The sequence below is a fragment of the Oryctolagus cuniculus genome, chromosome 5 (genome assembly GCF_964237555.1).
Source record: "Oryctolagus cuniculus chromosome 5, mOryCun1.1, whole genome shotgun sequence".
NCBI classification, from domain to species: Eukaryota; Metazoa; Chordata; class Mammalia; order Lagomorpha; family Leporidae; genus Oryctolagus; species Oryctolagus cuniculus.
Genome location: NC_091436.1, coordinates 145062874 through 145075870, shown reverse-complemented (window position 1 = coordinate 145075870; position 12997 = coordinate 145062874). Strand labels below are relative to the sequence as shown.

Sequence of the window (12997 nt, the reverse complement as noted above, 5' to 3'; positions counted from 1 at the left end):
GTTCTCATGCTTATACACACTTGGAGTCGTATTAGACAGACGTGGAATTCAGAATAATAAACAGTATTGTCCTTCATAAAAGTTTCATAAGGGATTGACATTTGAGATGACATTGAAAGATTTTTAATGAAGAGAAATTGAAAGAGGGTCAGCTTTGTCTCACTTCACAAAAACTGATGTGTATGTTTGGAATTTTTGCATAAAATAAAATTATCTTTTCAGATTAGTTATTTTGTGTTGGGAAGGATTGTGAGGTATTAAAATTATTTTGAAAAAAATATTTTCCCAAAAAAAATAATTTTTTAAACTAGATTGTAAGTAACTAGTGGGCAGAAAACATCTAAACTCTGAGTTCCCTGCTGCACCTACAGCTGAAAGAAGTGGCAGGTGGTTTTTGTTAGTGGCCTTCTAGAATAAACTATTTATGATTGAAGGACACATTAATGAAAGCAGAGAGAATAAAAGAAGCTGGCAACGTGGCACAGCAGGTTAAGCTGCCACCTGTGATACTGGCATCCTATATGAGCACCAGTTCTAGTCCCGGCTGCTCCATTTCTGATCCAGCTCCCTGCTATGTGCCTAGGAAAGCAGCAGGAAGATAGTACAAGTACTTGGCCCCTGCCACACACATGGGAGATCCAGATGGAGATACAGGCTCCTGGCTTCAGCCTGGCCAGCCCTAGTCATTGTGGCCATTTGGGGACTGAACCAACAGATGAAAGATATCTCTGTTTGTAACTCTGCCTATCAAATAAATAAATCCTTTTTTTTTTTTAAGAGTCAATGAGAGACTACAGATGTGATACAGTTGGAAGTGCCTGCACATTTGGTTATCATGGTTTAGGAACATGATTATACATCACATTTCTTAGAACATTGAGGCTTCTGTTTCTCCAAGAAACATGTAAGATGCTTATTTCTTAAAATTTTTATTACAGTTTTTTTTAAAACTGCAGATTAAATTTTGATGAAATGTCATCAGTGATAGGATTTTTAGATAGGAGTGGAATTGGGCTATGCCATATCCTGCTCATGGATCACTCAGCACATTTGTCTTATTAAAAACAGCTTTAGTGACTTTACTGGATGTTCAGTGGTTCAAAAAAATGCAAAGCTACCACGTGGAAGAGGCTGTTGAAGGTGGAGCAGATGAATGGCAAGCTGCAGGGAATTGAAAGCTGGTTCCCTTGTGTGATTTTACGAATGCAGCCAGGGGGAAAGAGTGTGAATCTGGAAAGGTGGAGTGGAATTTTGTTGAAGACAATGGCTTTCAGACTTAAAGAACAACGCAAGACCATCTGTACTTTTGGCTCTTTTTCTAGTTGAAAATGTGTGAATGCCTTTACACTGAATGTTCTTACAGTGTTGGTGGGTGGTCAGTGATGAAATATAAAAGTTTATACTTTGTTTCCATTTGATTTAACAAAAATGTGCATTAAGAAATTCCCTCTCTCTCATACTCCAGTTAAGATATGAGTGGCTTCATAATGAATACATTAAATAAGTGTTAGGAATCCTAATGAAATGAGTTAGCAATCTTAAATACATATTTCTCTATTACAATTTCTTTGAAAACAAATGTTTTTCTTTTTGTCCAGGGTGGTCAGTTTTTAAGGAATAACTGTCAAGAAAATGATTTTACTTCTTTTGAAATGTCAATGGATTTTGTATCGGGAAATAAAAAGTGCTGTAAGAACTAATAACTCGGCCGGCACCGCGGCTCACTAGGCTAATCCTCCGCCTTGCGGCGCCGGCACACTGGGTTCTAGTCCCGGTTGGGGCACCAGATTCTGTCCTGGTTGCCCCTCTTCCAGGCCAGCTCTCTGCTGTGGCCCAGGAAGGCAGTGGAGGATGGCCCAAGTGCTTGGGCCCTGCACCCCATGGGAGACCAGGAGAAGCACCTGGCTCCTGCCTTCAGATCAATGCGGTGTGCCTGCCGCAGCGCGCTGGCCGCGGCGGCCATTGGAGGGTGAACCAACGGCAAAGGAAGACCTTTCTCTCTGTCTCTCTCTCTCACTGTCCACTCTGCCAGTCAAAAAAAAAAAAAAAAAAAAAAAAAAAAGAAGAAGAAGAAGAACTAGTAACTCTTGTGTTATTCAATTACAAATAAATTTTGGCCATGAAAAGGATAATTGTGTATGAAAAGTTCATTTTTAGCACTCAAAAGATTATAAGGGACATGATCAGATTTCCTAAAACAAAGAATAAACATCTTTAAAACTGCCTTAGTAATGGATATAAATTTTTCTGGTGACACACAAATAATTGTTGTAATTTCTGTGAAAACTGAAAATTAAACTTGCCGTGGTCATACTTGTTTATCGACCTGACCCAAGGAGTGTTGGTGTTGACAGGGATCCTGGTGCTTGTCCTGCAACCACGTCTGTATTTGACCATTGAAGGAACCAGCTGCCCCCAGAAAAAGCATCTGAAAGTAATGCAACTTCTAAAAATACATCCTGAGCCTGGACTCCTTAGTCCTAACAGTGCTCACATGCACTGAATGCTCTTGTCTGCATTCCAGCTCCTTCCCTTGGCAATCTGTGAATTAACTGGAAAAATATTATGTGCAGAGGCTGCCCTGCATGAAATCCCATGGACACTGCCCTGTCACCAAAGGTGTATGTTGAGACCGTAGGTGAAGCAGTGCCAGGCTGCAGCAGTGGAAGATTTCATAGAAGAGAAAGATTAGGGGATCACTTGTAGTTAAGAGTAAACAAAAATAAAAATTTTTCTGGGTCCGGCGCTGTGGTGTAGTGGGTAAGGCCGCTGCATGCAGTGCTGGCATCCCATATGGGCGCCCTTTCAAGACCCAGCTGCTCCACTTCCGATCCAGCTCTCTGCTATGGCCTGGGAAAGCAGTAGAAGACGGTCTAGGTCCCTGGGCCCCTGTATCCATGTGGGAGACCCGGAGAAAGCTCCTGGCTCCTGGCTTGGGATCGGCACAGCTCCGGCCCTTGAGGCCCTTTGGGAAGTGAACCAGCAGATGGAAGATCTCTTTCTGCCTCTGCCTCTCAAATAAATAAATAAATCTTTAAAAAGAAATTTATGTTCACTTGCTTTGAGTTTGGTGGTAAATCACTCAAGATTGGTGGAGTATAGCTTTCTTCTTAGTAAGTGTTTAGGAAAAAAATATCTTACACTGTTTATGGTTTGAGGAATCACCATTCTAAAATACCAGTGATCAAAGATTTTTAAATTCAAGACATAACTCAGTTCAAGCAGAGGCCAGAATTTGGCAAGGAAAGAACTGTTGGATCTATCAGTGCTGTATTTCCTTTGCAGGGCTTTACTATTTATTCATTTATTTATTTATTTATTTTGACAGGCAAAGTTAGACAGTAAGAGAGAGAGAGAGAGAAAGGTCTTCCTTCCATTGGTTCACACCCCAAATGGCTGCCACGGCCAGCGCGCTGTGCCGATCCGAAGCCAGGAGCCAGGTGCTTCCTCCTGGTCTCCCATGCGGGTGCAGGGCCCAAGCACTTGGGCCATCCTCCACGACCTTCCCGGGCCACAGCAGAGAACTACACTGGAAGAGGAGCAACGGGGACAGAATCCGGCGCCCCAACCAGGACTAGAACCCAGGGTGCCGGCGCCGCAGGCGGAGGGTTAGCCTAGTTTTTATTAGTTAAAAACAGTTTTAAGTGACCATTTGATTGTTAGAAATGGTGGTGGTCATAGAATTTAGAATAATTCTTACTGATAGACTGGCCCTCAAAATTAGGGGTGAATTTCATTTTAGTTCAAGTAGCTTTACTATGCATGTAAATCTGAAGGTTTGTAACATTCAGTATGTAGAATTGCAAACTTAAAAATAAGTGTGGGGGAGGCATGCAAATTAGGAAATAGGAAATACATGATTTTTGCACTACATATAGCACTGTTGCAATTGAATGGGACTCTAAAGGAGAACAGTAAAGATACCCATTAAGAAATATCCTCTATAGACCATTTAAAGTCAGGAGAGTTGACTTAAGACAAAAAGAAAAGAAAATGCCCTGGGAGGGAGAGTTAAGTGTTATAAGATACCATTAGAGGGAGGTTGTGGAATCTCCTTTTCTGGAAATGTTTTAAAACAAGACAGATCCTCATCTCTCAGGAGAAGTGTTGAAGTTCATTTCTGCCCAGAGGCAGTAAGATTAACTGGATTATGCCTGTGTGGTCTCTTGAGTCGTTGGAACAGCCCTTGAAATGCAGTAAATATTCCACACTCTGCTGGCTGAAACTGTTGTTTCATAGCTATTCTTCTGAAACTCGGTCATTGTAAGACCAGAGCAAATGATTGTAGAAGTAACAAAATTTTGTTTGGAGACAGGATTGATGATGTAAGTTATGTGCATCATATACTAGTATATCTGAATCAGTTTTAAAAGCATCAAAATTAAGTAGACGTAGCTCTGAAACTATTCAGAGCATAGCTTCCTCTTCGGTGCCTGCTTCCTTGCAAGTTTTCAATGCCATTAATCATTCGATAAGAAATTATAAAACTACTGCTAAGGATATCGCCGGCTTCAAAGATGAATTAGCTGTGGCTCCTGCCTTTAAGGAACTTAGGAGACAAGTAGAGATAAAGCATGTACATAGATCATATGCACAGTAGGTGAAAAATGGAGTAATTGGGATTGGAGCCCTAGAAAAGGTTAAACAATGTTGTGAAATTTCAGAGAAGGAAAAGAAAATTCCTATGGATTTACCCAGGAATGCTTCCTGAAAGAAAAGTATATTGAAGTGGGCCTTAGGAAGTTGGAAATATTTCAGAGGGTAGAAATGAAGAGAACAAAGACAGAGGGGGACACTGTCCCTAGTGATTCCAAGGAAAGGGCACATTCTGCTGGAGCATGAGGGAGTTGGGCCATTCAGCTACAGGGCCTCCTTGTGACCATTCTCAAAGGCCAGGCCACAGAGCATAGGTGCTGTGCCCCAGGGCTTGACATCCCTTGGGGAGGATGAAGCATGGAAGGATCCCTGTCCATGGGAGACTTGCAGTTTATGATTTAAACTGCAAGAGAACAAAAGACTGCTTGCTAGTATAGCAAGGAGCCCAGGAAAGAGGCTGCTGAGTCATTGGCCAGAGTTTGCTAACGGATGTTCTCAGAAACACCACCAGTATCAAGACCCAAACAAGGGTCTCCCCCCCCCCCAAAAAAAAGCTCAACAATTGAGTTTCTTTTTTTGTAAGATTCATCTGTTTATTTGAAAGAGTTGTGAAGAAACAGGGAAAGACAGAAAGCGAGATCTTCCATCCTCTGGTTCACTCCCCAGATGGCTGCAACAGCCAGGGCTGGGCCAGGTCGAAGCCAAGAGCCAGGAGCTTCTTCTGGGTCTCCTGCATGGGTGGCTGGGGCCCAAGCACTTGGGCTGGCTTCCACTGCTTTTCCCAGGCCATTAACGGAGCTGGATTGGAAGTAGTGCATGGGAACTTGAACTGGTGCCCATATAGGATGCCAGCATTGCAGGTGGCGGCTTTACCTGCTGTGCCACAATGCTGGCCCCTGAGTGAGTTTCTTTACTGGAGGACTTTTCAGAGCCTTCAATATTGAGAATTGCACCAACAATCTCAAATGGAATAAGATTGTACACCCATGTGCAACAGGTTTTAATTTTTTCCCATGGACTTTGTCATGGAGTTACTGTTTTTTGGAACACACTTTGGGAGATATTGCTCTGCGTTTGATAATGAAATCTGGAATTCATGCAGTGGTAATATGCATGGGAAACAGTGGTTAGATGGGAGTCCTTATGGAGAGACATCAGCCATTCCTGAGATCTAGTATCTAAATGGACAACTAAGACATGGGAGAGTGGGTTGTGGACTTACTGATGTTACTTGGTGGAGCTTGCCTACTGAAACAGGAGGGAGAAGGAAGCCAAGTTGGGAATAGGGGTGGGAGGAGTTTGGAGATTCAGCTACACTAGAAATGATAGTATGGATAGATGGAAGGAACTGGTTTAAATGAGGGTTAGTTTTTTTAGTGTTACCTGAGAAGCCATAAGAGATCCAGCCAGGTTTCAACAGACATTGGGACTGTAGACTTGGAAGAGAACGTCATTGTTTTATTTCTCATTAAGTATCTTTTGCCAAAAAAAATTTTTTAAGATGTCTGGAAAAGTAGTAATTTTCTGGATAAATAGTAATTTTGGATAAACAGTAATTTTCATAAGCAACTTACTCTAATACAAGGATGTAGCTATAAATTTAGCTTAAAAGAAACTTCAGCGTTAACAAAAGTACCAAACCTATAAGAGACTTTAAATCAGACAGTAGTCGGCATCCTTCTCATCTCCATAAGTGAGTTTCTTTGTTTAGGCATTCTGATATATTCATCAGTTAACTAGTTTTTACATTTAATATTTTATTCTTTCATTCAGGTATTTGCCTTTGATTATTGCTTTTGGTCCATGGATGAATCTAACACTACAAAATATGCCGGTAAGTTGACTCTCTCTGTACCTGACTGTTGGGCCTCCGGCTCTCCTTCCACTAGGTCTGTGGTCATTTCTTGCACTGTTTGATTTATTCTTTCTAATTCTAGGGGGTTTAACAAATCAGTATGATTTTGTTTCAGAATCTGGCTCTGTCACTTGCTGAGAAGTTTAGGGCAGTTTTTCTTAACCTCACTAAGCTTCGTTCTAGCTCTTCACCTGTGAGGGGGCGGAGAGGAGTTAAGAATAGTGAGGGTGTTGGTATCTTCAGGATGTTTCAAGATGAAAGATAATGGAAGAGCCGCCTGCAAGCATAAATGGCCACTGTCGTGACTGTCGCGTGATGAAGCAAAGCATAGGTACTGTTGGTTTCTAGGACCCTCCCAGGTCCTGAGGGGTCACAAGAACTGGGATGACATGTTCCTCAGGGTAATGTCACCTGCTGGTCTCCAAGACATGTTATTCCCCATCTCATCCAACACAGATGACTTTTTATCATCAGAGGCTAACCTTGGGCCTCCCTAGGAGTTAATCACAATTGCTTCCGTCTAGGAGGGAAGGATTTGTTTTAGTGGAGGAAGCTCTTGGTTCTTTTCCTTCCGATTGTGTTCTCATTCTCTTAAGATTGTTGATCTTTAAAAAAAAAAAAACAAAAACAAAAACAAAAACAAACTTGTTTGAATTGACAAATAGAAGTTCTTTATATTTATTGTGTAAAACATGTTTTGAAATATGCATATATTGTGGAATGTCTAAACCAAATTAATTAGCGTATGTATTGCCTCACTTGTGAGAACAGTTAAATCTACTCTAAGCAACTTTCAGTATTGCAGTATGTTGGGGCTGGTGCTGTGGCGTAGCCAGTAAAGCTACCGTCTGCAGTACCGGCATATCATTTGGGTGCCAATTCGAGTTCTGGCTGCTCCACTTCTGATCCAGCTCTCTGCTATGGCCTGGGAAAGCTATAGAAGGTGGCCCAAGTGCTTGGGTCCCTGTACCCGCATGGGAGACCAGGAGGAAGCACCTGGCTCCTGGCTTTGGATCTTCACAGCTCCAGCTGTTGCAGCCATTTGGGGAGTGAGCCAATGGATGAAAGACATCTCTCTCTCTCTCTCTCTCTCTCTCTCTCTCTGCATCTGTAGCTCCGCCTTTCAAATAAATAAGATCTTTTTAAAAAAAGATTACAGTATGTTGCTATTCATGCTAGACACTGTTTTACACAATATATCATTTGGACTAGACATTTTGTCTCAGTGTTTTCTCCTTATTTCTACTTACAAAAGCACCAGCTGAATGACTTTCTCATTTAATTAAAAAAATAACAAGGATAAGATATAGTTCTTAAGAGATTTGGATTTATGCATGACTTTTTCTTGGCCACATAAAGAAAATTTGCTGAAAAATTATTTGACATACAATTTTTTCAAACACTAACAATGATTATTAATTGAATTCCTTCAGTTGCTCACATTGAATAAATTAGTCTTTCCAGACATCATTCCTGCCATTTCAGAAATGTATTTTATTAAAGTGAATCAGTAGCTCTTAATGATAGCTATAATTAGTTTGTCTTTTATTGTCCCTTTGGGACTTTAGATAATGCATTCTACAGCATCTGGAACAGTCTGTCTTGACTGTTGGGTGCTAGATGCATTTTTGTGCAGAGTGAAGGCATTGAGATTTAAATCAGCAAGAGTAAAACCTTTCCAATAATGTTAGAGACAAATGGACACAGATGCTGTGGCTATCCTAAACCCGGGTTCTCACCCTGTCCGATTGATATTTATTCAGATTGCAGCCAAACATTCTCATGTCTTCCTGAATTAGAGCTTCTCTCACACAGTTCCCAAGTTCTTCTCAGGACTATTCATCACCTACTAAATAAAATCATATTCTTTGGACTACATTGGAAGTCTTTCTATATATAGCCCCAGTCTATCTTCCCTTCTCTGTTCTGTGACTACCCTCCTGCACGTCCTGAGCCTCAGCCCAATATCTAACAGTGGCTCCTCTTATATAAACAGGGAAGCCAGATGGCCTCAGAATAATTCCTAAGAATTAATGAAACCCCTACTGTGTTGCAAGCCCAGGAAAGCTCTTGAGAAATTTAAAAATAAGTTGGGAAGTAGAAGGAATGCATATCAAACAGCATTGTGAGATATTTAAATTTTTATATGTTTTAAGCACTATAAAAAAATCTACAAAAAATAAAATCTGGACAGACTCAGGATAAAATCTGGACAGGTCCAGGAAGGTGTTGTAAAGGTGGGTCTGAAACTGGGCATAAAAAGTGAAGGCTAGGGGGAAAAAATACAACAAAAAGATAAGTCTTGGTACTGATGCATAATGAAATAGCCCTATTTAGCTGTTCCAGTGTGTGTATCAAAACTTCATGATGGGGGCCGGCGCTGTGGCATAGTGGGTACAGCTGCCGCCTGCGGTACCAGCACCCCATATGGGCTCCGGTTTTAGTCCCGGCTGCTCCTCTTCCAATCCAGCTCTCTGCTATGGCCTGGGAAAGCAGCAGAAGATGGCCCAAGTCCTTGGGCCCCTGCACCCATATGAGAGACCTGGAAGAAGCTCCTGGCTTTTGGCTTCGGATCTGCACAGCTCTGGCCATTGCAGCCAATTGGGGAGTGAACCATCAGATGGAAGAGCTCTCTCTCACGCTTTCTCTCGCGCACTCTCTCTCTCTCTCTGGCTCTCCTCCTCCTCTCTGTGTAATTCTGACTTTCAAATAAATAAATAAATCTTAAAAAAAAAACTTCATGATCTGAACCATAAATATATATACTTTATACTTGTCTTTAAAAAAAGAAAAAGGAGAGGAAAGGGTCTAGTCAAAGGAGAGCCTAGAAGGCATCCAGGCAAGAAGCATTGTGACGTCAAGGAAAGCACATGGACTTGGATGTCAGACTTGAGCTGAGTCACAGCATCTATGCTTTGGTTCTCTTGGACCATTTCTTTACTTTCTCTGAGCTGTAAGTCCTGTTCTATAAAATGGCAATGATAATACCTATGCCATGTGGCTGTTGCATGTCTTAAAGCAGTAACCTTGTTTTGGTTAATGGCAGGTGCTATAATTGACTCCTCATTTGGCTTTTCAAGACTAAAATAAGCCTGGTAGTAGCACTGGTCTGAGTATCTTGGGGGATGCCTATCTTGAGAAGACACCAGGGGAGATCTTTCTACAAGTTGAATGAAATTGGACACCAGGAAATTCTCAAAGCTGAACTGTGATGTTTAGACTATTGTGGTGAAAAATACGGAATGTTGGAGTAATGTGATTAATGCTTGTGCAAGATTGTTTTTCCTTTTTCATAAATCCTGTGTTCATGTTGTTCATTATTGCCCTGAGACCACTCTAGCCTTTTTTTAAAACAGAAATTACTTAAATTATGAAATTCAGGATTTCTGTAGCACTTCATTATAAATAGTATGTTCAGAAATATTTTTAAAAATAAAAATTATGTTTAGACATACTGATAGCCTAATATTTGCTAAATTTTAGGTTGCTTGATCATATCAAACACTGAAATACAGTCTCGGCACAATGTGTATTTACAAAATTTGAGGGAAATTTTTCTTTTTCTCTAGGTCTACTATTATTATACAAATACTGTGACCCCCCCACACACACACTCCCTTTAGCAAAACATAAAGGTCTTGTTTGCTGTGCTCTCAGGTTTTCATTTATTATAAATAATCTGCCTAGTAAATTCATTACTAATAGATTAGTTGATTGCTTTCCATACTAATTCCATTTCCTCTTTCTTCTTTAAAAAAATAGTAATTCTTCCTTTGTGAATAGGAATGTTGAGAAAGAAGCATTCATTCTCTGGTGGGAAGTAGGGGAAATGGAGAAGTGGAAGCACAGATTTCCTGAAACCAACCTATTTGTCAGGCTCGATGAATAATGGCATCATTGATACTGAATCCAGGCTCTCCAAACAGCTCTCAAGTCTAGAGAGACAGATTGAGAGAGCAAAGAGAAGCAAGGGCTGCAGGCTTCAGGGGATATGTCAGAATGTGAAATTCTCAATTATGTTTTGCTCTTTGTTAAAAGCTGTAGCAGGAGCTTCCACTCACGTAATTCTTTAGTGTGTTTAATGGTATTGCAGTGTGTTGGAGCAGTTGAAGAATTCGGATTCTTGCCTCAAACTCTTGGGGTTCACATCCTGGCTGTGCCATCTGTGTAAGTCCAGATGAGTTGCTCAATCTCACTGTATTTCCACTTCCTCGGATGTTGGATCAGGATAATAACAGCTCTGATCTCACAGGGTTTGCTTCGAGAAGTAAATGGCCTGTTCGTGTGAACTACTTAACCCAGTACCCAGCACATAGGAAGACCTTACTTGATATTTATCCTCAGTTTTATCACTGTGTCAGGTAACAGTATAAGTTAGGGTAGTCACATCAGTATTTTGGAAGGAAAATACATTGTACTGGGGTTTTGGGGACTGTAGCTAGGCTTTGGGCACACTTACCTCTGTGGATCTCTTCCTTATCCGTGAAAGCAGGAGATGTGGCCTAGAATGATCTCAGATCCCCTCCAGTTCTCTGATAAAGCATGAATCAGCCATTTTATGCTGGCTGCACAGCTGTTCCTGGGAACTTCTCAGCGTAAATCAAAGGCTTGTTTGTTAAGCCATTCATGTTGCATTGAATCGTGCTTTGAGGCACTTTCCATTTTACATATATTCTCCTTCTCCTTTTACCTTTTGGCTAGGTACTCTTAATAATGTTTATCTGGCAGATAATTCTGTGTTTGAAGCAAAAACTCTTGTGCTAGGGCTAAAAAGAAAACAAATAACTTAATTAGGCACCTAAATAAAGTACAGCATATTTTCAAAAACCAATGTCTTTCCCCTAACCTCATATACATGTACACATAATAGATCCACATTTAAAATTATGAAGTTATTATAGCCCTTGCTGATAAACTTGAGCAGCCTTTGTAAATGTTTAAATCACTCACTGCTGATTGTAATTAAGGCATTCTTTTCCTGTTATGCGTCATGTCAATGATAATAATAACTTCCAGTAACCTTGGTTTTAATTTTCTTCCTAGTTTTCTATAAACCTTCATATCAAAAGCACAAACCAGTCTGCTGGTGGCCTATCTGGGGGTCAGTGTTAATGTAAACATTCCTTGGTTCCAGAAATTCTGAACTGTTGACTTAGGATTTGTGTAACAATTCTTGCTGTATGGTTTGGTACTCAGATTTGCTGAAGCAGTATGTTTCTGTGCGTTGTTACACCTGCTACTCAGGAGGAAGGCTGTAGACCTGACTCAATGCTTGCGTGGCTTAGGCTGTGAGGAGAAGGTGAGCCCTCCAGGCTGTGGGCCGTTGCTGCAGGGAGAGCAGCCATGTTTGATTCTGTTTCAGAGGTGGAGGTTTTGTGCACTCAGCAGTAGAAATAATTTCTGTGCCACGTTGTTTAACTGAAGCTAAGTAATGAGGATACAAACAGTTGTGCATCAAAGCTTGCATTCTGAAGACCAACAGTAGCTACAATAGAACCAATGTTTGTAGCAGAGTTCTACCATATTGATTTGTTCTAAAATATTGTATTTGGTCCATTATTTGACTATTCAGGTGTTCTGTTAGAATGAAGGCCAGATTTGTAAGCTCTGGAGACAGATTTCTTAGATACAAATCCTGGCTCTGCTGTTTTCTAGTTGTGTACCAGAGGCAATAATACATTTCATCCTATGCATTTGAAAGGAAGAGAGAGAGAGAATCGATCATCTATCTGCTGGTTTACTCACCAAATGATTACAGCAGCCTACCTGTCTGACCCAGGCTAAAGCCAGGAGGCAGGAACCCCTCACATAGGTGGCAGGAGTCTGAGTACTTAAGGCATCATCTGCTGCTTTCCCACGTACATATCCAGGGAGCCGGGTCAGAAGCAGCCCAGACTTGAACCAGCACTGTCATTGCATTGCAAGCAGCAGCTTAACCCGCTGTACCAAATACGAATCCCTCCCTCGTCCTCTTTATTAGTATGTGAGAGTGAAGTGTGATTACGTTCAAGAGCACTCAGCAAGTGCTTTACATGGAGGAAACACCTAATGATTGATAGCCCTTAGGTTTGAACTGGTAAAGTTTCCCCTATAGTTATGAGAAGGGCTAGTGGTTGGATATTTGAAAAGTTTGTTAAAGAAAGGATTCATTATAAATGATGTGTGCCCTCTTAAAATACATTTATGGGGAAATTCTGAACACAGGATTCGTCTAAATCTTTTTATTTCATTTTATAGTCTTCTACAAATTGTGTCACCTATACCTGATTGGACAGTTCTTTTACTGACTCGCCATGACAAAGTTGTTCCTAAGCATTCAGTTTAGCTTTCATTTTTATAAAAATAATTTTTTTTAATTTATTTCAAATGATGAGTTACAAAAATATAGGGAGAGACAGCCAGGGCTGTGCCAGGAGCCAGGAGCTTCAGTCAGATCTCCCACATAGGTACAGGAGCCCCAACACTTGGACCATCTTCCACTACTTCCCCAGGCATGTTAGCAAGGAGCTGGATTGGAAATGGAGTAGCCAAAAGTGGAACCTGCAA

At 40.9% G+C, this 12997-nt stretch overlaps 1 protein-coding gene across 12 annotated transcripts in view; it reads left to right on the top strand.

Moving 5' to 3' along the window:
* KIF13A (kinesin family member 13A) overlaps positions 1 to 12997 on the top strand; it is a 243192-nt gene that overhangs the window by 121822 nt on the left and 108373 nt on the right. For 11 of the 12 annotated variants that reach the window (XR_011388751.1, XM_008274127.4, XM_070074313.1 and 8 more), the window contains exon 4: positions 6370 to 6430. Coding sequence is in view for 11 of the 12 variants with exons in the window: in XM_008274127.4 (XP_008272349.1) it covers positions 6370 to 6430 (61 nt within the window). In the remaining variant the exon portion in view is untranslated. Of the gene's footprint in view, positions 1 to 6367; positions 6431 to 12997 lie in introns of all 12 variants that reach the window. The other variant, XM_070074310.1, reaches the window with a different exon arrangement.